The following is a 24,649-nucleotide window of genomic DNA, read 5'->3' on the forward strand; positions in this document are numbered from 1 at the left end:
TGTCGAACTATGGACATTTTGATCGCCTTGTTTCCCATCTCCTTTATAAATAAATATTATGTATATTAAATCTGTAATCAAATCTAGCATTCTTAAAATTTCTGAGCAAGATAATTCAATTGGACACTTTAATTGCATATTTCCCCAACACTGATTTCTTTACTAAAGTACTATGTTGTCTTCAAACCACATCTGGTAGTTTTGCAACCTTCTAATATTCCGTGGAATTATAGACTATGTGCATTATATAATTCAGGGAAAATAGCAGACAAATTCCATTTCATTTTAGAATGCAAAACATTGAGTATAGCATTAGGAAGAATCTTTTTACACCCCAGATTTTGTAAAACGCCAAATACATTGAAGCTTAATGAAATTGTCAACCACAAATTTTAAATCTTTAAAAAATCTCTGTATATTCCTATCTAAAATAGATGCAGTCTGTCTTCGGCTCTTTAGAAATTACTCTTTTTAGGCAATTAGTATGACACGTCAAAACTCCTGGAATTTAAGATATTTATTTCGCTTCGGCTAAAGTAATCCATTCTTTGTTATAAAAACTGTTAAAAGAAGGGTCTGTGTGGTGTTCCGAAATCACAAAACCTTGACATTGTAAGGATGATATATATATGGTTTTAAAAGTGGAATCATATTCTAGTAAACTGGAGGAAAAATTAAGCAATTGCAAAATTTCATACTATAGTATTTTTATTTTGTAAGGAAAGCCTTTATTACAAATAACTATTTTCTTGCGTATTTTTAATTCAAGTCAATAAAACATTGGACATACATGCATGAAATAAAATTTCCCGGTCGCGGTAACCCGGGAAGAGTAGCAAGCTTTCTGTACATGTAGCCTTTTTTGCTTCACAATAAATCGTTAAATGTGAATCAAGCTTGGTCATTGACTTGACTTTTTTTTTTTTTTTTTACACATTGATCTAAGAAAATGTAAAGCCCTTGAATTTTTTTAGTAATCGATACGAGTGAAAAATTAAAATCCTGGTTGCTGCAAGATAAAATAGTATTTACCTTTCCATTCACATCGTGTCTCTCGGAATCCGTGATACATGTAGTAGCCTCCCAGGATTTTGGCAAAATTTTCAGAATCTCACGGCGTTTTCATAAATCTCTTGGTGTTGCTGCGACTTCTCCCGACTTTTTCATAACTCATCCTAGATAGCTGTGTGGGAAGGATTGATTCACATATACTGCATGTCAGCCATTTGCAATTTTAAAATAAAAGTTATTTTCACGCATGAGCGCACTGAAATAATAGATTATGCATGAATTCATTCATATGAAGTAAATAAGAGAAATGCAGGTAAAACAGGAAACAAAGAAAAGAAACTGTCATAATTACGTGTACTAAAGCAGCTAGCATCGATGTTTCTGAAGTAAAAAGGGGGAAATATAATCATATCATCCTCATGTCTTCCGTCATTCAGTGCGTCATTCCGACCCATCTGGATCAATAAATTTCGGTCAGGTTATTTAACTATTTCTTTTCCCGCAGAGACATACATGTAAATAACATACATTGTGTCTCGGTTACAAGGCTGAAAATGTTCCCGTTTTGCGCACATGTATTCGAAATTCAGGTATAGAAAAATGTGCGCATAACAGGTACGTGGAAGATAAAATAACCCAGTTTCTACTGGTATCGTCTGTATCATTCTTAAAGTTGGGGAATAGTGAACCTAGGAAAAGAGAATGGGATAAAGTCATAATCATTTGATATCTAGATTTATTATTCTTTATCCCCAGCTTCCATTTTGGATAGATAAGTTAATGCAAAAATTTCTCATTCATTTGTATTATTCCTTAACTGACAGTGATAATATTAGTTTGTCGACTTGTCGTACATGTATTCTAAAATTAAAAGAAATCATTATTATTAAGGTCTTCCGTCACAACGGAAGACCTTCTACTGATTCTGATGGTTAAGATTATTATTCTTTTTTTTTTCTTCTCCTTTCTAGACGCCAGCTTTGAGGCCTCATATCTCGCTCATTTCTCAACGGATTTTGCTCAAATTTGCAGGGTTTATAGACGTTACAAAACTCTACCAGAATGCTGTCAAACATGTCAAAAATCCACTTCCGCTTTTGAGTTATCTCCCTTTAAATGAAAATTTAGGACTCTTCATTTCCGGATAAAGGCTCCGAGACTACAAAAGCTGGAGTAGAAATTCTACCGAATTTAAATAATAGAAGCATTGAAGTTGTGCACATCTATTTTTGTTTTTTGATTTCTGTGTTCAAAATGGCGCTAGATAGGGGTCAAAAATTAGAACGCCTAAAAGCGCGAAAATTTACACATATTTTCCTATGTATCTTTTAAACTAAAAATATTTTGTTAAGACATGTTGAATAAAAGTTGTGCACAATTTTAAGGTCTTTCATTTGGCACCTTCAAAAAGGGGCTGGTCCCTTAAATTAGGGACCTAGGGTCCTTGAAAGTTTTCGTTTTATAACTCAAAAACGGTAAATATTTCGATATAGCTGTCGCTAAAAAAGTTGTTCTTTAACATATTATTGATCTCGTGAACTTGTTATTTTGTTCGAGTCTTTTTTAATAAATGAGCTAGAAGCTTGACCCATATACAGGTAACTAGTTTCATTAGACAAGTGAAGGTGAAATCTTTATGCGCATAACTGAAATAAACTTGCTATAAATGATAAACCTGTTACGAATTTGACATTCTCCACTATTGTTATGCATAAGTAAACAAGATGTTTCTTGTTATATGAGTCATTAAAATGATGATTCGATGGATGATTGAATGAATGAGATATATTGACATTTATTCTTGCTTACCTGTTATTATTTATTAGAGTTATTTGAAATCAATGATGTGCTAGGTGCAAATTGTTCACCAGGTACCGAATTTCCTCCACGTTTTGAGGAATACGGAACGTAAATAAACCATTCACTGGTCTACAAATGCTTTTATATAGTACTAAATATTCTTACCTTTGATAATTGGGGTAATTAATAAATCCATTCACTGATAATTAGAGTAAAAACCTTACAATTACACTCTGCTTTTTCATACTAAGCGGCAAAAGATGTAAAGTACATTCGGAACACCTCGGATGCGTATAATAGTTAAATGTATCGGAAGCTTTCCGGCTATTTGAAGTTATGGCGCCAAATCTCATGCAATATACGTCATAATGGGTGTGAAGGCTTTATATACGAGCTCCCCGGGCTCTGACAGTCAGACGTCTGCTGTCTCACTCACTGTGCGGTCGCCAAATCTGTCAGATAACGATGACCTTACAAGAACAAGGCTCAGAAGAGTTTAGATGGGTAATTATCCCTCAATTTGTATTGACTTGTTAGCAACACTTGATGGCTTTATTAGTTTAATGAGTTTTATTCAGACACAAGTAGTGATCTGGACTCGTTATTGTTTATTGTTGAATAATATTTACTAAGGCACAAGAAGTGACCTGAACGTGATATTTATAACTCCTGACATTATTATTAACAACAAACTAACAAATGCATGATGCATTGTATTGAGTTTTGTTGAGATGTTAGCATAACTTTTTGTCCCTATACAATTAGTTGTTTGCTATAACCTGACATTTTATATTTATACTCACTAAGTGAAGAAATCATTAGTTGGAACTTTATTCAAGACCTAAAGGCATTAGGTCTATTTACACTCATTAAAGGGTTTGTTTAAGGGTGGTTTATAAATTAACATTTGTTGGAAAGGGTGGTTGGTTTGCTTTTATTTCAGGTGAGGACAGCAGAGCCAAAGAAGAATATTTTTGTATGTTTATTGAATAAAATCTTATAAAATATTAAAAACAAATTATATCCTGTTGTCTTTCGTTCAACATTCAGATTAAGGAGCCCCACAATGTTACGCCGCTAAACATAAAGCTGTAAGACGTAACAAACCTATCCAAAATAAATACTAATACTACTTTAAAATAAGTTTTTACGTGTTCTGTGGTTTCATTCCAAATTATTGAGTCACACATTTTCAATACGTCTCGGGGTTTGTTTTTGTTTATAGTTACGTAACCGGCCATCCCCCGATCACGCGTGACCTAGATCCAGTGATCAGTGGCCATACACTAAACAGGCATTGCCGTTATAAATCTATTTTGCAAACTCAACTATGTACGGATAATTGTTTTTTTTTTTAGTCAAATCGGATCTTTCAAATTATTTCATCTTATCTATGTTGGTCATGTTGGTGATATACTTATTAAATTATTGTGGCCGAAATTACAAGAGATCCATTGCGTGTGAACCAGCGACCTGCGTTCGTAAACAAAACATCTTTTCGTCGTTTAATGTTGAAACATACACTATATTAAATTTAAAAAAAAAAAGTTAGCAAAAAATAAATCAGTCTTTAACTGCATTTAACTGCGTTTCACATATACCCTGGTTTTGTGTTTGTATACAATTATGTAACCTAATTATGTAGCCGAGGAAGCAGCTATTAGTGCTCATACACAAAACATTGTCGTTCTATATTCATTTTGCTGACACAATGATTTACGGAAAATTATTTTTTAAGTCATACCGGATCATTCAATTAAATCATTTATTCTTATCTTAATTTGATTTAATTTAAATCCAAAACATTTTATTAAGGACGTATAAAGGTCCCCGATTTCATGAATCCTAATCTTTAAACTGCACACATGTATTTAATAAACGATTTATTTCTCAATTATGTGTTATTATGTGTTTAATTTCGGAGATTCATTGCGTGTGGTTAATTCTGCAGATAATTCTAACTTGACACACAAGGTTTGTAGACAAAGAATTCAAAAGAGATATATTTTGAAAACAATAAGACGCATTGCTAAACACTTTTACATTATTTTCTTTTTAAAATGGCTATCTTTATGATTACACCAACTTTTAACATGCTATGTGAAAAACTCTGTCGACTATAGTTTTGTAACTCCAGCATATGACAAGTACATGTGCTTTTTATTAAACACCCAATTTTCCATTAACGCCCACAAAATCTACCTAGCTTAAGATCGATAACATACCGCCCGACAATCATACAAAAATAAAACAACAGCTGCTGATTTGATTGACAGGCCAGCAACCTGCGCTACCTGATACTGTAGTCTGAGTTTGCATGTTTTGAAAGCAATTACACGTACCTGGACACGCGTCAAACGCTTTCATGTACCGCTTGAAAAGTCGCTTTGTATACACTCTGGTAAAAACTTAATATATATTTGTTGGTAATTAATTGAGAGAAGAGAATTAAACTTTGAGTTCATTATTTTTATTTTCACTGCTGTTTTGTACACTGTACTTGTACGCGATATGTCGTCCAAGATAACTGTACAGCTTTCCGAAGAAAAAAAACAAAACTGGCGGCTATTCGAGCCCCTTTTCGCCTTCAATGTCCTCTTCAAAACACACCTGTTTACAGAGAAGAGATCATAATATTCAATAAAGTATTTCATATTATATGTAATCTGATTTTGTTTGTATAAGTATCTGAAAGGCTATATTGTGCTGAATTTTTTAAAATACATGTTTTATGTAATACATATTTTTTAGCATACGATAAAATATCGCTAACACTATGAGCTTAATTATTTCTAATGTCCAGAACTGTGTAACGTAAATGCCATGCATTTAAGAAGTATGTTAACTTTTTATAATTTAATTACACTTGCACGCGCGGTTCAAAAAAAATGTACAAGGAGTACATATACATGGACTTGAATATAACAAACTTATTAGCACATCTAATGATGAAAATGAAAATAATTGATAATACACTTTTACAACTTCATTTCAATGATAAGTTATTCTTAAACTTTACTTCAAATGTCAGAAAGGCCAGTACAGCCAAACTACTGTTAATTGTCTCTGTTTTAATTACAATGTCAATCACAATAACTTTTTTCTTTAGATCCCTTCATTTCTTATTTGTACATAGTTACATGAAATCCATGCACGGTGCTACACCTGTCAATCAAAATTGTAAACTTCTGGTGCCACGAAGCATTTCCCCTGTGGTGTAAAATATTCTTTAGGTCAATTCTAATTTTACGCTTTTATAGATACAGTGTAATATTTCGAAACGACGTCTTAATTAAGGCTGAAGATGCATGCTGTGAGTTTATCAAACCTGCAGTCCTAATTGACGATCCGTTCTTACATGTATATTATAATTAATCAGAGAGTCCAGTATTTGTGACAAATTTTGATTGAAATTTCACTTTCCCTTTAGGATAAAACGATTCATTAAATAGATTATGCATATGAGATGGATAGCTGTACTACATATAAATGTATACTTTTCACTTTGTAACAAGAATCTGTCATTGACAATTAAAAGTGAAGAGTTTAGGTAAAAGACTTTGACAAATGACAAGTTATTCCTTCTTAGTCACTATATAGCTTAAAGCTATATGGTCGTGCCCACCCCCCCCCCCCCCACCCCCAACCCCCCCACCCCCAATTATGTTTTTATTTTTATTTTTTTTTTTTGCTTAGATAGCAATAAAATTTGATTGTTTGTGCCCCGTCCCAGAAAAAAATGAAATTGCGTTCTACAGGCTTAAGTCAGAACATGATTTTCATAATGATAATACATTTATCAAAATGTTTCTACCCCTACGATTCGTAGTTGTGGTTTCGAATACCACCACGTCGCCCGCGTGGCGCAGTGGTTTGAGTGTTTGCTCTAGAGTCGCGGAGTAAGGAGTTAATCTTTACGTCGCGGGTTCGACTCCTTCTGCGGGACGTGGAGACCGGTCCTTTGCATGAGACCGTATAAACCGAGGTCCCGTGTAGCAGTAGATGCTGGGACGAAAGAGATCCCTCACTGCTCAATGGCCTTGAGTGTCGAGTATAGGTCTGAATTTGCAGCCCTCCACCGGCAAGTGGTGGCGTTTCCATATGAGTGAAAAATCTCGACGGGGACGTTAACACACACACAAACAAACAATTTCACTACAGAACGTGGAGTATGGTCCTTCGGATGAGGCCGTATAAACCGAGGTCCCGTTTAGCAGTAGGTGCCGGCATGAAAAAAATCCCCCACTGCTCAATGGCCTTGAGTGTCGAGTATAGGTCTGAATTTGCAGCCCTCCACTGGCAAATGCTGGCAGCTCAAGGGACGTTAAACAACAAACAGACAATCAAACAAACATTTTTGTGTCGCCTGCAGAGCAGAGCAGCACTTAGCAATCAATTTACCTGGCGTCTGTCTTGCTGTCCGTCCGTCTGTCACACCTTATATCTCGAGAAATGTAAGAGGTATGGGTTTGATAATTTGCACATATAGCTTGACACTATGGCTTTTGTATTTTTCCATGGCTTCCGACCTAGATATCCTTGAACTTGACCTTTGACCTACTTTTCAAAATAACCAATAATGCCGATATACAACTTCTTTTTGATATTTATGAGGTAAGTCTATGCTATTTAGAATGTGCACTGTTTGTCATAAAACATTTTGAAAAATACCAGCGTTACAGTTCACATGACCTTGACCTTTGACCTATTTTGTAAAATATACTGCGGAGGGTTAAATTTAACTTATGTCTTGTGAAATTACAGAGGCAGGGTATAATAATTAACAGTTATACATGTTTATGATCTCATGACAATGTATTTTGACACTGTATGAAATGAAGAAACCACAAAAACTGAAATTTAAGTACTATGAAAATACAACGGGATCGGTATTCCAAATTGGATGGTGTAGACTGACAATTGCTGATATGAAAGACTGAAGCCTCTTTCGAAGGATTGTTGAAATCACGTAGTAAAATAATTTATATATAATTATTTATAATAAATTTATTCAAATTTCATTAATATCCATTTTAGCTTTCAGGGGTTAAGGATTTGCATTTCTATTTGACTGTTAGATTCTATCGCAGTCTTACTATCCCTGGATTGTTTTGTTTTGTTTTGTTTTTTGGCATGAACTATATTCAATGCCTTAGCAATTAAATAGCTGATAACTTTTAGACTTAGTTACATCTTTAATGAAGCTAAAAGCAGGCGACACATGCGTTCCTGGGAACACTCTAGTTCTGTAAGAAATCAGCAAAGATAATTAAGCAGAGATTTTTGATGAATAAAATGGGGTTTTTTAACCTTTTTTTTTATAACGCTGACTATATATACATGTATGGTCTGCGTTATAAAACATGATGTGATAGGGTAACGTAATGCACCTTGTACACGTACTCAAAGATGCCGACGTTTTTCAATATCGAAATTGGACATAAAACATATATACAATAAAATTTGAAGCCAGCGAGTTAAAAGTAATAAATTACAACTATATGGAAACGAAATAAAAAAAAAACATGTGTAAACTTGTCAAGTTGGAAACACTCAGAATGGGTATTGTTGGTATCATACAGACTGTGTCATGGCCTTGACTCAAGTTCAACGTCACTAAGAACAAGATGCTTTTACTGGATGTGTGGTCTGAAAAAACATGTGTTAACTTGTCAAGTCGGTAACACAGATAGGTTTGCGTCATAACCAGAGTGTGTCATGGCTTGACGCAAGGTCATCTGGACAAGTTCAAGGTCACGAAATAGAAAGTGTACATTATTTTATTGTCTTTCTACTGGCGAAGCATTGCAAGTTGATAGTCCCTTAAAAGATTATTTATCATCTTAGAATATGGCATGACCTTGACTCAAGGTCACTGCTCCAACGGAAGACCTATTCGTTGCTCTGCAACGAGCTCGGCTCTAGTTGTTATTATTATTATTTTTTTTTACAAAAATTAAAATTTCAAAAGACAAGCCCCCGGATCTTGAATCTTAAATCAAAGATAAATACCCCCCCTCCCAATTCAAGTATATATACTTATTAAACGTTTTTAAATAGGTAAATAGGTGTCTCCTTCAGTAAAGAAGTGATGTCTCTTTAGTTAAAGTCCAAGCAAATCTCAAAAATGGAGCCAAATATGCCGTGCAACTCTTAGCTTTGAATAAGATTTATAAATGTATTTGGGTGAAATATTGTGTACTAAGAAAGATAACTCGGAGAGAAAAATTAATCGCTACAAAAATATGTCACATGGTTAATCATGTGACTGTCTAGATCCCCGTCCGTACATTATGTCAGGGTGCAGAATAAAGAAACAAACAACATGAAAAGGAAAGTTGACGAGAAAAAGAGTTTATTGAAATCACATCCACCAAACGATGACAGCTATACCGATTACGGGTAATGTAAAGTATTTTCTTTTTAATGAAAAATCTGGTTTATATCGATAAGCGAGCACATGGACTTGTCCCCATTTAGTGATTTACTGATAGTTCAACATCAAACTACATTTGTAGAAGTCAGTCTGGAATATTGATAGAGTTTTGTGCTATGCTTATTGAACTGACCAGAGCAGTGGAAAATGAAAGTAATTGTTCAACCAAAAACAGCATCGCGCGCGATCATGCACCAGTAAAAATAAGAAAGCTACATGCAGTTAGTATACTAGGCCTAGTATCTTAATTGCTGCAAAAGTCCCTAGACCATATGACAGTTGCTCTAACACCATGAACAAAGCTCTTACCACCTCAATTTAATGCACCAGAATCCGAAGATGAGTTTTTTCTTTTGGTTGTTGAAATTTTGATCATAAATTATGCCTGAATATAGATCAATTTAAATTGACATCTATATATTGGATTTAGATTTCCCTCAAGATTTTCAGTTGTTAAATTTATACAATGTAACCCAAAATTCATCTTGGAGTTGGACCCCCCTCTACCCCTTATAAGTTGATAAGGAGATTGAGTCATTATAATTTATGTGCAGGAAACCTGTTTGTCTATGAGAAGTGTTAATTGATACATGTATAGGTATCATATGATTTATCATTATCAAGACAAATATACCACAAAATGTAATTTTTCACAATTATTCATGTATTACTATACTCAACAATTCTTCATCCATGAAATCAAATCCACACAAACCCGATTTTTTCCCTGATCAATCCATGAAAATTTGACACCCATGAAAATAAGTGATTTAACAGTACATCCCTGCTATCCATCACCATCACAAGCAACAGGTTTGTGTCCTTTCTATTTCCACAACCCCTTGGCTGTCTACTACAAAATTCCATCATTCTCTTATACTCACATACCAAAAATCAGCTCAACATGCTCAATATCAGCAAGTATTTTAGAAAAAAATGTTGAAAACCAAGTAGGACAAAAGGACACACAGATGGATAGACAGACAAGGAGGAAACCTATAGTTTCACCAGTAGGGGATTAATAATGCTGGCATTTAAATACTGTTTTGTGGTGATGGATACATTATGAATGTTCTAAATAGAGATGTTTTTATGTTATAAATTAAGTGAAGGATTGATAATTATTTTTAAGGTAGTCCAATCCTCAGGTCCTGAAAATCAGGAGTTGGGTAAATTGAAAATGCCTACAAAAATGTCTCTGAATTCTCAAAATAATGTGTATTTGCCCAAGGCATTTCTTCAAAGTTCATGATCAGCATTAAAGTTAATCATATATTACATGTATATAGGTAAAATTATTAAATCTCAAATATATTTTCAGGAAATTCAAATCAAAGTACCCGCTATGCATTTTTTGATCGAAAATTGATCAATAAATATATTTTACTAAAAATTATATTAGGTATCCAGGCATTTGGAGAAAATTGCACTTTTTCATACCTATTTGTTACTTTAGTTCTTCTATTTAGTTCATTTGTTATAAAATACAAATTAAAATGTAAAATGCTTTTACTATCAGTGTAAGACATCATAGATCACTTCAAATTTCATATCATGCTAATAAACATTGGTGTCTAAGGCTAGTTGAAAGGAAATTTGATTTCTATGAAAATGCATTTATTTTTCTACTTCATGGAATATAAATGTCAAATTTTTACAATACCATTTCTAAGACTTAAAAAAATCTTAAATCATACTGAGATGCATAAAATGAAAATTGTTGCATGAAAAGGTTTCAATTTGAAGCTTAATTTTGATACTTTTTAAATTAAATAATAATTTTAAGAGTTATCCTTCCTGGATGAAGATTGGATATCCTTAAAATGAATTCTAAGGGTTATGATGATGGTTACTCATCACTTTTACATTTACAAAGCTTACATGTGTAGCAGGCTTAAAAGCATAAGTTGACTCTACCCCATCTGGTTATACTTGTGTTTTTTAGTCCCTTACCAGTGAAACTGGAGGGGATTTTAGGTTCCCTCTTTGTCTGTCTATTTGTCTGTCCCTTCATCTGTCAATCAGTCTGTCCCACTTAGTTTTCTGCACTTTTTTAAAATGCTTGCAGATATTGAACTGATTCTTGGTGTATGAGTGGACTTGAGGAGTTACAGATCAAGTTTGCATTCCATTATGCTTGAATGTTATTTGACAGAATTACAGTCTCTTAATTTTTAAGGGAGAACCAGATTTTTTTACTTGGGTTTCTGTAGTATTTTATCTAAATGCTTGCAGGTTATATTGAGCCAATTTTTGGTATGTGAGTGAACCATAAAGAATTATAGATCAAGCTTGCATTTTGTACCCCTTCAGTGATTTTTAATGTTATTATTGGCCTTTTTAATTTTTAAGAGAAACCAGCTAGATTACACTTGCCAATACTGGGACTAGTATTCCTTATTTAGTACTCTCAGAATGCTTGACAGTCACCTACCAGTGAAACTGGAGAGGACTATAGATTTCCTCTTCATCCATCCATCTTCTGTCTCTCGATCTACACGTTAATTTGTCTCTCCATCTATCTGTCCCTCTGTCTGTCTGCCAGTCTGTCCCACATGGTTTTCTGCACTTTTTTTTTTCTAAATGATTGCAGATATTGAGCTAATTTTTTTTTTAGCCAATTTTGAATTTTTTGTCCCCTGGACTTAAACCTCAGGGTGGGGCTAAGTTGCTAATACATGTATATATGATTGAAAAATGCATTGCATTTTAATTACAAGTTGATCCTCTTTACTCCTGAGGTCTAGAGGACACAGTTTAACTGAATGCAGTGACTGGTAATGAACACTCATTGTAAAATTTATGTCCAATAACGACTCCTATGATTCCCAAGTTCAAGTCCGTGGTGGGACTGAATTTTTCATAGCCCTTTTTAAATTTGGGTGAGCCTAAGAGCCCATAAGCCTATTTATTGAATTCTTTAGATTATTTCTTAATACTATTTTAAAATCTTATGAATTTTTTAGTACTTTTTTATAGTCTATTATGAATAAAGTTACTAGGAAATATTTACATTTCCAAGTCTTTTTCCTTAAGATTCTTTGCTAATAAGAAGATTGTTCATTTTCTCATGAACTACCATGAGATGAGCAAGAGTATCTCCATTGTTACGTCATAATACCGTACTTGACGTCAAAACTATAGTGCAAACTGTTTTTTCTTAAGAAATGACAGTTGAATGGCGTAATTTGTGGAAATTCATCAGAAAAATAATGTAAATATAAGAAATGATTTTAATTTTTGAAAATTCATGAGGTACATGAACTACAACGCTTCACGCCGGCATATTTATCATGAAGCGCTAACGCGCTTCATGAAATATGCCGGCGTGAAGCGTCGTAGTTCATGTCCTCATGAATCTAATAACTTTTTTTAATAGTTGAGCAATTAAGTTCAGATTTGGTATGTTGGTTATATAGACATATTTTGATGCTAAGTTTGGTTCTCTTTGTCATCCAGTTTGGAGCGGGAGTGGAGGGGTAGATTCCTTAACTTTATATAAGAATGAATGGGCAAAGAGAGATAACTGCTTTTGTTTGTTTGTTTATATGTTGTTTAACGTCCCTCTCGAGAATTTTTTACTCATATGGAGACGCCACCACTTGGCAAGAGAGATAACTGCTGAGAATGTTCCTGTTGTAAACTAAAAAGCTGGAATGAGTCCAATGGGATTAATTAACTAATTTCCTCTTGAAAAAATCCAAAGCATTATCTTTTCTATCAAATTGAGATTAATTAAAACCTCTGTCTGCAAATGAAGTTTGTTTTGAAGGTCATTTCTGAATGATGTTTACATTCTCTAAAATGTGGATTTAAATAATGTTCATACTTTATTTTGATAAAATACACAATGAGTTGATTTTATTAAATTCTAAAAATATACATAAAGATATCTTTTTCATTTTATTTATTTATTTATTTATTTATTTTTTGCTGCCTTATGTAAATTCAAGAATACTATTAATTTTAACAGGTATTCCGATAATAACCTCATTCTATCATTAATGAAAATGTTCTTATTGTAAACTTAGAAGAAAAGGATGAGAGAGTAGTACAAGTAATCCTCTGGGATTAATTATCTTGCTCGGTGCAGAAAATTTTAGAGGCTTACCTTTATCTGTCACTTTAAGATAAATTAACACCTTTGTCTGCAACTGATGTTTGTTTTGAAGTTAAGGTCAAGCCTGGGTGATATTTGCATTCTCTGAAGGCTGGCATTTTATAAAACACATGCTTTATTCTTGTTTAAATAATTGAGTTATTATAGAATGATATATTTTGCTGCCTTATGTAAATACAAGGATACTATTTACAGGTTGTTGGTTATTTAGGAATTATCTTGAAATTTTATAAATACAGTTGTTGTTGCATAGTCTTCATATATTTTTTATTTTTTGTAAAATTCTCTTTCTGTAAGCTGCACCATTATATTTCTACCCCTTGGCGGGGCCCTTGCTTACTGGTCAGTTTTCTAGTTCCTAATTCATCCATTAAAGAATTTTCTTGTAATCCCCAGGGATTTTATCATCATAAAATAAATACTAAACTTTTTATAATTACATTTTTAAAAACAAAAACTCTTTTTTGGTCCCTACCTTGTTAGGTAACTGGCCTTTCTCCATTGAAAAATCTTATGACAGAATTTAATTATCGTCCATGCACTTACCGACATCCTGCAGTCTTGATGGTCACAGTTACCAAGAATTTTACAGACAGCACTAATTCTTTACAAAACATTCATTCTGGTAAATTTAAATAGAATATACAATATTATCATCAGATGGCCAGTTCACAAGTATAAAAGATCAATATCAGGTGAATTAATTTTCAAATGCAAAGTGATTAAGGAAGTAACAACCCAGCAATATTTCGATTCTTTACTTGTCCCAAAATGTGCCAGCTAAAGCAATTAAGTCACCAGCTGATAAGTCTTATCTAACTACATTATGTAATGGTATGGATGTCCTGCATGAACGTATTTCAGTTTATCAATAAACAGTTCATGGAATGTTCACGGACTTCAGCATGTAGTGTTTTAAGTGCAAACTGGGTATGCCAGGTACACGGATGTAATACTATAATTATGGTTGAAGGATGAGGATTTGAATCTTAATTTTTTTCATTGGATGTGAATATATTAATTTTTGGAAACATTACTATGTTGTAACAGAGGAGATCTTTTGAGTGTCATAAAAGAAATAAGGGAGATAATATTCAGTGGAGGTAAATAATTATTTATTAACACAGTTCTGGGTTAGTGTTACAATTCAATTATTGTTAGTTTCAGTCGATCTTACAAAAAAGCTATGTTCATTAATTAATAATTACTTTCTATAGTTCAGAGGCCAGATGCTTTACTGGCTATATCCCACTCTGTTAAGACTCAATTTGACTTGTTAAACTTAATATAATTGTTGAATTTCATGTTAATTATTATTAACCATCATTTCTATATATATATATCTACAATAAATTTGGACAGCTGATTTTACCAGTTCTAATGGATTGAATATTGGAGGACCTTATGGAAATTACAGCACCTTTCTTATTGATGTTTCATTACGGCCCAACAGCACCGCTACTTACCTGTAATTCCTTGACAACATTCCCTCTTCCCAGTTTGTGCTAAAACAAGGGATAAAGTCCAGGAATCAGATCTCATAAATTATATAACCAAAATCTAACTGGTTATAGCATTTTACTAAACCATGGACAAAAACATTTCGGTTGTGTCTATTAAATATTTCACTCAGAATGAAAGGGTGGAAGCAGAGATTGAAATGTGGAAATATAATGGGTAGGTACTATGCTTATTATCTCTGGATGCATAACACAGAGAAAAAAATTGCAGCAGACAATAAATATTAGCTAGGAGGTAGACAGAGAGGGTCACTTATTCCACCTCTTTGTTTATATTTGTTTAAGCCAGATAGAAGCATACTCTGCTAAATAAGGTTAATCCATTATTAGTTTTATGGATTGTGTCCACAGTAAATTGACTATACGTAGATGAGAGTTTTGATCGACTCTGTCAGTGGTAAATCCACTTCTTCCGAATTTTACAGGATATCATCCCATGTTGGACAGATAATTATAATTTGTATGTTTGGTTTTTAAGAAACTTTTTCAAATAGAAGAATTTGCAAACTTTTGTATTTTTGCTAGGTGCCTGATTCATTTTGCTCTTTAAAATATTTTACATTGAAATTGTACTGAGTCAATAATGGGACAAAGCTTTTTTTCAGCACATCCAATGGCATGCCTAGCAATACATTTGTTGAGAACCCAAAAGTCCGTCAGAGTCGATGGCGGTCCATCCGTGTCATGTACCTCACGATGTTCCTCAGTAGTGTGTCCTTCTCCATCTGTATGTCCTCAATATGGCCGTTTCTGAAACTGGTAAGGAACTTTAGTCTAGTTATGATAAAGGGGGTATAGGAAGTACCTAAGATTTGAATGAATATATAGAGACAGAGATACATGTATAAGGTTCTACAACTATGCATGAAAATTAAAGAATCTACAGGTGTGCATGAAATACTGATCTAATGGTTATATGCATCAATGATGCACTAATAATTGTTCACTATATGACATGTTATCACTTGGCAAAAATGAACTAATGCTAAACCAGAGCATGTTTGTTCTGCATCAATAAAACAGGTATTGATAAATCGCTAACTACATGTACTGTAAGATGCACTGGAGCATGTTAATTAGTTAGTTTAAAAGATAATATGTTCACTTTATGAAGGCACTGATTTAAAGGTATTTAAGCAACAATTGTCATGCCAGCTCAAATACTCTGTATTGTCTGATGTTCTAAACTTTTTACCATATCAATCTAGCACATTTTAAGACTTTGAAAATCAAACTTTACTAGTTCATGCATGTCTAGAAGGAAGTGTGTTGCAACTAAAAAAAAGTAGGTCACAATGACCTCAATTTTAGGATTTTAGCTTAAATTGCCATCCCTTTTTTTCACTCTGCTTGCAATGGCATGCCTTTAAAAGATAACCTGTAATTTTAGCTGGACACAGATGCAACAACAGATCTGTTGGGCTGGGTGGTGGCTTCCTACAGTATTGGTCAGCTCATTGCTTCTCCTTTCTTTGGCAAGATGGCTAACTGTTTGGGTAGAAGTCGAGAACCTCTAGTTGTGTCTCTCATCATTAACATTCTTGCTAACATTCTGTATGCCTATCTGGAAGACATAAAGGAACACAGACTAGTGGCTCTGATTGCTGCCAGAGCGTTAATTGGATTTGGTGCAGGTTTTTCATTTTATAATTTTTTTTAAATTTTGAAATACATGTATGTTACAGATCTTGTCAATGTTTGTGTCCCTGCCATTTTACATAAGTGAATGAAACTGAATGTGTAGTTGCATGTACATGCATGTACTAATATTTGGATATGAAAGGTTAATTTAGTGCACTTGCATGTAGTATGTTTATCAACAGATTAACATGATATTTATTCACTGTCAGTATACATGTCCTTGATCATGCATGTTGATAAGATCAGTAAATTTGACACTGTTTAGATACTAGCTACCATATTGTAATGAATGAAAAAGAAAATTATAATACATCGATGTACATTATTTTATAGACTGCTAATTTGTTAAATTAAATTTTATAATAACAAATGATTGCAAAGTTGTAGATAATTGGCATATGCCACAACTGTGAACGTCAGTGAAAGCAGACAATTGTAATTCTGAATTTGTTGTTTTTTTTTATGTTGTATAGGAAATGTGGCGGTGGTCAGATCTTACCTATCTGGAGCCACCACAATCAAAGAGAGAACAGCAGCCATGGCGAATCTCAGTGCTTTCCAAGCAATCGGCTTTATTGTAGGACCAGGTATAAGGGAAAAATTATTTATCTTTTTCCACCTGACTTAATATGGCACATGTTAAAGTTCTGTCAGGAACTTTTCTTTCAATGTAGTGTCTTTTTATCATGGAAAATGCAGGTGCATGCAGTAAAAACACAGCTTGACTGTAATTATTTAAGTTCAAAGGTTACACACCCTTAAAAAATGTATGTAATATAATTACTTGTAAGGATACTGTAAATTAACTTTTTCCTGTCATAAATTTTTTTGAGGTTGCATCATGTGCATGAGTCTGTAAGTAATTCTGAATTATGAAGATTTGACTTTGGGATCAAGTTTTTTTTATTGAAATGAAGTATCTGTTGCAAGAAAGTTCATGGTATTTGTCACAAACTTTATAATGCTAATTTATTTAATAAGTAGCTTTGAATGAAACTTGGTATACAGTATATTGACAAAAAACTACAACAAAAGTTACCAGAAATATGTATTACATGTACCAGTTATACTTTGTACCAACTTAATAAATCCATTCAAAGCTTAAGTCATATAGAGCAAAGCTTGTTAAATAAGTTTTGGTTAATTATAAACTTTTTTAAGAAAATGAGAAAATAAATATTAATGGAGAAGGCTATAAGCCTCTGCGATATTCTTTACCTTTAAGATTTTTTTTGCAGCAATCCAGACAGCTATGGTCCCCATTGGATACCCCGGACCAGTCCATAAGTCCGGGATACGGATAAATCTGTACACAGCTCCAGCATTCCTTAGTGCCTTAGTTGGTCTCCTTAATCTCATCCTATTGTTTGTGGTATTCAGGGAACACCGGGTTGTAGATGAAGAATATAACTTCAGCATTCAAGACACAGGTTTGTGGGTTTTAAGTTAAACCAGTCCTTCAAACTTCATGTGTAAATGTGTTTGAGATATTAATTGATTTAAAAAGGAAATACAGTTGAATATCATTATCTTGAACACCAATATCTCGTACTATCGATTTTTGTGAAGTGAGTGAGAAGTCCGACCAACTTTTACTTTATGTAACTTAACTTTGATACATTGAATCCTTGTATATCTCAAAGTTTTTCTTTAAATTCTTTGTCTCTTTGAGTTAGAGATAACAATGTTTGACTGTATTATAAAAAGCACATAGAATGTTTAGATCTGCAACATTACAACTTCATCAGATAAAGAGGTATTAATAATTTTTAAAAATATAAGCAACACTCTAGTAAGTTATACACATGTATAAATGATGATCTTTGTTATTTGACTTTTAAAAAAAAATAATATATTATAAAATTTTTAATTAATGATTGTAGGCAGAGAAATTCCTGAATATACTCCGGATATCTTTGCTGTTGTGGCCTCTAACATCATCTTTTTTGTGGTGCTGTTTATCTTTGCTGTCTTTGAGACGTAAGAAATTGAAAAAAAAAATCATTCTTCCACAAAGATTGAGTCTCTGAAATAATTATTTAGCAATTCATGCATTCCATTATACATACTAGATCAACATTAAAATATCTGATTCTTGTTAAAGTTTTCCTTTGTAATATTACTCAATGCTTTTAAATTCTACTTTTAATTTTGATAAAATTTTCATGAAAGTTCATTGTAAATTTCTTTTCAGTTTAATCACATTTCACAGATCCAAATTCTGAAATTAAGTAAACCATTGTCTCATTTTTATTTTTTCCAGAATAGGAACACCATTGACCATGAATATGTATGCTTGGACTCGAGCACACGCCACACTGTACAATGGAATAATATTAGCAGTAGGGGGAGTGGTAGCTATTTTAGTGTTCATTGTCATCAAATTTCTCTCTAAAAAGTAAGAATTCAAAATAAGTTATTTTAATTTCATCTATAAACTTGAATCAGACATTATGGTAGAATTATTTTGGAGGAGTAGGATTTTTTATACTATATTGAAAAAAGTTTTTTTGACATTGAGAAAATTATATCGTATAAAGATGTAATTAAAAACTGAGCTTATCTAAAATTTTATTTTCAAAATAGGGTATCTGTCAATTACCCCCAGGAAAAATATTCAAAGACAATGTATACTGTATGTGTACATGAATTGGCGTATTCAAAATTTAGCGCAACCACTGGGTATGGAGTTGTTGGGGTATTCATGAATTTGCGCTACATGTCCGTGCCTTATATTGTATTTATAAATGATTTATTAGCAGTCTTCATTAGCAAATTGTGCTGCACACAAAAGCCGCTAAAATATGAAGCCTGCTTTTTTGAGTACACATACAATATTTAAACTGGTCACTTTTGTAACTTAGATAGGAAAAATATATGTTCAATAAATTGATGTAGGTCAGAAAAAATGTCAAGAATCCTTGGAGTGATATCAAATGGAATGATACAATTTTTTTTAAATTTTAGAACAAAGGGCATATAACTTTGATTGCATAAAAATACAAAAAATACAGTATAGATGGAAGTAGTACTCTACAGTATGCAGAGTATCATCCACTGAGTCACAACATCAGGGGGCCTGAGTCAACTTGTTGCCATTGGATCCCTGACAGTTTCATCTACAGGCTGACTGCAGTGATGTCTTTCTAGGATATTACAAGACTTTAAAATCTCCTAAAATCTTTACAATCTCCTAAAATCTTTACAAATTGTTTTTCTTATCTCTTGACCAGTCCATTGAACTTTTCAGTGACAAACAACCTGTAAAACTTAAGAAACTTATGAAAGCCCCAATCTGATTGGTGCTTCTCAATGAGAGAAGCAAGCCCGTAAAATATTGAATGAAATTTTTTCAGGGGTCCAACAGCAGTGAGTTGATTCAGCTAGGACTGCTGACGTTTTGAGGATGACAGACTATAGAGGGTTCCTAGCATTTATGTATAAAACCTTTTGTTGAGTATTATATGTCAAACTGAGATGATTTTGATAATCAATTTTTACTTCAGAATTAATGAGCGATTTTTGTTGATTGGAGGACTTGTTTGTTGTCTTTTGGGCTTCGTGGTGTATCTTCCATGGGGACACAACTACCCTCCCTCCCAAATGGCCAGTAAGTTTATTTTCAAACTTTTGTTTCCTCCATTGATTATTTGTATAATTAGAGCCCTGCTCTGAGGGTGCCCTGTAGTGTTTAGTCTGTCCATCCATCAGTCCAGACAGCTGTCCATCTGTCTGTCTGTCCTACATCAATCATCCAGCCCAATCTGGCTCAATCTTCACCCATAGAGTGCCCTTGGTTAGAGGGTGTGCAGTGACCTTAAACTAATTTTAAGGAGATGAAGGGTCATGGTAAAAAAATATTTAAATCTTGTCTGGAGCATATTTCTTCTCCCTTGGCCTAATCTTGCTCAAACTTCACTTACAGACTGCCTGTATACATAGGTAAGGAGATTGCATTGTTATTGAACCAATTCTAAATCAAAGGTCCAAGATCAAAGCAGATTACTCTCAGAAATCCTTGTCTCAATCATATTTTCTCCTCTTTGCCCTATTTGGCATATATTTCACCCATTGAGTACCTTTGGGTTGAAGGTCTGCAGTCAGGAGTCTGGTTCATGCTTTATCCATGAAGCACCTGTGGGTAGAGGGTGTACGGTGACCATGAATCAGTTTCCTTGACCGTAGATCAAGGTCATAGAAGAGCTCTTTAAGAAATCTTGTCATGAGCATGTTTCTCTCTTAGCCAAAACAAGGCCATAGAGTGCAGGGGGTAAAGGATGTGCAGTGACCTCAAACCAATAAATTAATTATAGATCAAAGGTCAATGTTCAAAATATCTCTGCAGAAATTGTTGTCTAGAGCATCTCTTTGGTTCTATCTGACTCATACTTTACCAAAAGAATACCCAAGGGTTAGGGGTGTCCAAGTATTTTCTCTTCTCTTTGGCCTTATCTGGCTCATACAAAAGTGCTTATGCAGTATCCTTGAACCACATTTCTATGACAGAGGATCGTAACAGATCTCTTATGAAAAACCTTGTCTTGAGCTGATTTTCTGTTTGGCACATCTGGCTCATACATCACCCACAGAGGCACATCGGTAAAGATGTAAGTCAAAGGTCAAGGTCATACTCCAAGTACAGACCTTTACATTGAAATCTTCAAAATAGAGTAAAAGCCATGCAATCAATATTAAATAAACTTAGGATTGCATCTCTTATACATGATGAATTAATTATATAAGGCAGTTTTTTATTGACTTATCTCCTTTCACCCTTTAATGTGCCGTCTCATCTAAGTTTTTGTGAGTTACTGTGAAACACTTTTGAGTACAGAAATGAATAACATACGGTAATTAATTGGTTGAAACTGATTTGAACATAACTTGACATATGCACTGTAATTACAGAAATTTACCCAAACAGCACACCATCAATAAACGAGTCATGGTTTACTGTTTTACCATCTGCCCAGACTATATCCCCATACCACAACCAGTCCATCAAAGCACCAGCCGTGGTCGGTAACAGCTCAGGGGGGAATCCTGAGGCCACTGGGTGTCCAGATGCCTACCAGTGGTGCGCCTATACCCCCATTGTAACATTGGCCCAATTTCTTTGTGGCACTGCGCTCATTTGCATAGGATATCCAACAGGAAATGTCATGTCATATGCCTTGTATTCCAAAATACTGGGACCAAAGCCTCAGGTTTGTGTAATGTCTTTTTGTTTTATTATAAAGTTTGATTGAAACATAGTTTGTTACATTCTGATTTGAAATGTATACATTGTAAAAATAAACTGTTAAAATGTCAATGCCTTGAAAATTTGAATTACTGACAGAATGTTTTTCAAATTTGCTCACAATAAATACTTTAGATTCCTTGATTTGTGCGAGTACTTTTAATATCACAAAATGACTTGTATATTTTACATTGATTTTAGCAACATTAAATGAAAGCAAGTAAGTTTATTTCACAAGTGTTGCTTCTTGCAAAACTACATGATAATAAATTCCTCACATATATTTAGGAAATATACAGTACATGTTTATATAACAAAGACATCCTTCAGCCCTGCAAAGACAAAAATGTGTACTGAAACAGTATAATATATACACAAGTAAATATATTTTTACTTTCAGGGTACAATGATGGGTTTCCTCACAGCCTCAGGAAGCCTTGCTCGAACCGTGGGACCAATATTTGTCAGCTTAATTTATAATTCATTTGGTCCAAGGGTGACATTTTTGTCCATGTGTGGTATGATCATTCTAACTTTGGGCTGGATCTTATTTGTGTATAAGCGCCTGGTGCCTTTCAGATTTGAGAAAGGAATGGAACCCCCTTCAGATATATAATACAGACGACAGTTTTATGCAGTGGCATGTAAATGCTCAGGATATTAAACATATCAATTTCCTTCATTTTTCATTATATTCTACTTTTAAAATATTTATTGTATACAGTATACTGAGTTGCAACAACTCATATTTCTTGACATGCCTTAATTAAGAGGGTTATATAATGAACACTGATGCAGTACTGTGATAATATGCATCAATGATGTATTCATGGATATCTTTTAGTGCCAGCATTTTTTTTAAAGGAGAGCCTGTTCATGAGGAAATAAGAGGGTATCTGTGCTCTATTTTAATTGTTTATTATTCAACATGACTTCGATTGTTTTTAAATTTTGTTTTAATACTCATAGACATGCACTGATATACCCCAAATCACTGGTGATGTCAAAATAATTTTTGTTTGGAGAAATTAGCTGCATATCAAACTCCACAATATCGTTATATCTTAGTTTATAAATTAATTAGCATTTATACATGTGAAAACTGTTTGAAATGGAATTAAGATACACGTACATGTCATGACTTTGTCATGTCACAATCCCTGTTTATTTCAATCTATATATCATATTGCAGGATACATTGCCATAATGTCCTAGTTATATCATTAACCATATGTGTGTCACATCACAATCCCTGTATCATAAATATATGTATCATATATTGCAGAATACTTTGCCAGTAATGTCCAATTAAATAATTTCCCATATGTGTGCATATTTGTGTCTTTGCTGATATACTCAAATATTTTCCTTTTTTTTGTGAAAAATAACATGAAATATGTAATGTAAATCAATCCAAGTTAATTTGGATTTCCCAAATGGCCCCATATCAGCCTAAGGGCTGGTACAGTATTCTATTTACCATGTATTTTTAAAGTATTTTATTTAAATATCTGAGATTACTTTTTTATTGACATTTTGAAGTCATTTAAGAATGTTTATATAATTAAAATCAAGTTTTAATTAAATTAAAAAAAATATGTACATGATTGTATAAAGTTAATATTAAGGAGGGACCTTTGTTGTTCGACATAAGAGCTGTAGTATTTGACGTTACTATAGAGGCTTGTCTTTTTACTCCTTCATTTAGGGGTTTGCAGTTGACTACTATAGATTCCTAAATATACGCGAGGAATAAATTATCGCGTTATTACGCGAGAACCACCGCTCAAGACAAATCACCCATTCGCGAATTATTGTTCTCGCGATTTGATGTCATTGGGCCATTTCGCGATATTAAGTACTCGCGTATAATAAGGAATCTACAGTATTGCACTAAATACATGTGTTTATATGCAATAGTGATATGACAAAACCAGGTTCACATGTTAGTAGGCAGGTACCTATGCACACATCACAAAATAGAAAAAATGTTAAAAATTATATTTTGAAAGTAGAATTTTTATTGTACAATTATGGACTCTTTTGGTGGTGAATATGGTCCGATATTCACCAGAAAAATATCCATATTGACCAATTAAAGCAAACTTCCTTAAACATTCTCAGTCCATGATAATATAGTTGGTTGGAAAATCAGTTTTATTGATGTATGCATTACATGTACATTCAACTTTGATATTCTGATATGTCATTGAATGAAAAATAAGAATAAAACTCAATTTTTCATGTACTTATCATGAGTTCGTTATCAATTGCATACCTATACAGCAACATGTCCTATACTAGAGATAAGTACATATTCTTTATGGCAATTTTAATTTACATCATACCGTATAAGTGGAATTTTTAGAGAGACGCAAATTTAGCAAGATTTCCTTAAAAATCAGTATTTAATTTTAGGGAGAAGTAATTTTAGCGATTTCATGGTTCATAGAAAGATGTCGGTAACCTTCAATACAGAATAAATTCTTAGCGACATTTAATTTTAATGATCTCAACACCCTCACTAAAAATGCCAAAATTGAATCCTGGCTAAAATTTCTGCTTGTACAGTATATTGTTACCGCCTCAATCTCAAAAACTGTGTATTTGACATTCATTTGACATCATCAGAAAACCAAGGAACCGTAGACTGCTAAATATTTCTTCTTCATTTGATCCTTTTTAAATTTGACAATAGAGAGAATAATCAAACAATAGATGTACAATCAACAATCACTTTTATTTGGACGATGCATAATTACATCTACATAACAGAACATATGTAATTCAATATCATAACAACACAAACTGGTATGCCATACCTCAACAAAACATTGGAATGAGCAGGTTTTGGAACTGGTTAACAACAAGGGTTAACA

At 33.3% G+C, this 24,649-nt stretch overlaps 1 protein-coding gene across 2 annotated transcripts; it reads left to right on the forward strand.

The window, feature by feature from the left end:
- The first annotated feature begins 9,128 nt into the window (after positions 1 to 9,128).
- LOC133191851 (major facilitator superfamily domain-containing protein 8-like) lies at positions 9,129 to 23,208 on the forward strand. Of its 2 annotated transcripts, none has more exons than XM_061327583.1 (10): positions 9,129 to 9,213; positions 15,493 to 15,646; positions 16,278 to 16,521; positions 17,002 to 17,115; positions 17,767 to 17,958; positions 18,412 to 18,508; positions 18,792 to 18,926; positions 20,035 to 20,138; positions 21,437 to 21,735; positions 22,171 to 23,208. In XM_061327583.1, the coding sequence occupies exons 1-10, from the start codon at positions 9,137 to 9,139 to the stop codon at positions 22,384 to 22,386; spliced, it is 1,632 nt and encodes a 543-aa protein (XP_061183567.1). In that variant the 5' UTR covers positions 9,129 to 9,136; the 3' UTR covers positions 22,387 to 23,208. The 2 variants fall into 2 exon arrangements, with proteins under 2 accessions (XP_061183567.1, XP_061183566.1); XM_061327582.1 differs by lacking the exon at positions 9,129 to 9,213 and adding an exon at positions 14,928 to 15,044.
- Positions 23,209 to 24,649: the final 1,441 nt, after the last annotated feature.

This window comes from Saccostrea echinata, unplaced genomic scaffold (genome assembly GCF_033153115.1).
Source record: "Saccostrea echinata isolate AGI-Se365-2 ecotype Australia unplaced genomic scaffold, CSIRO_AGI_Sech_v1 ptg000025l, whole genome shotgun sequence".
Lineage (NCBI taxonomy): Eukaryota > Metazoa > Mollusca > Bivalvia > Ostreida > Ostreidae > Saccostrea > Saccostrea echinata.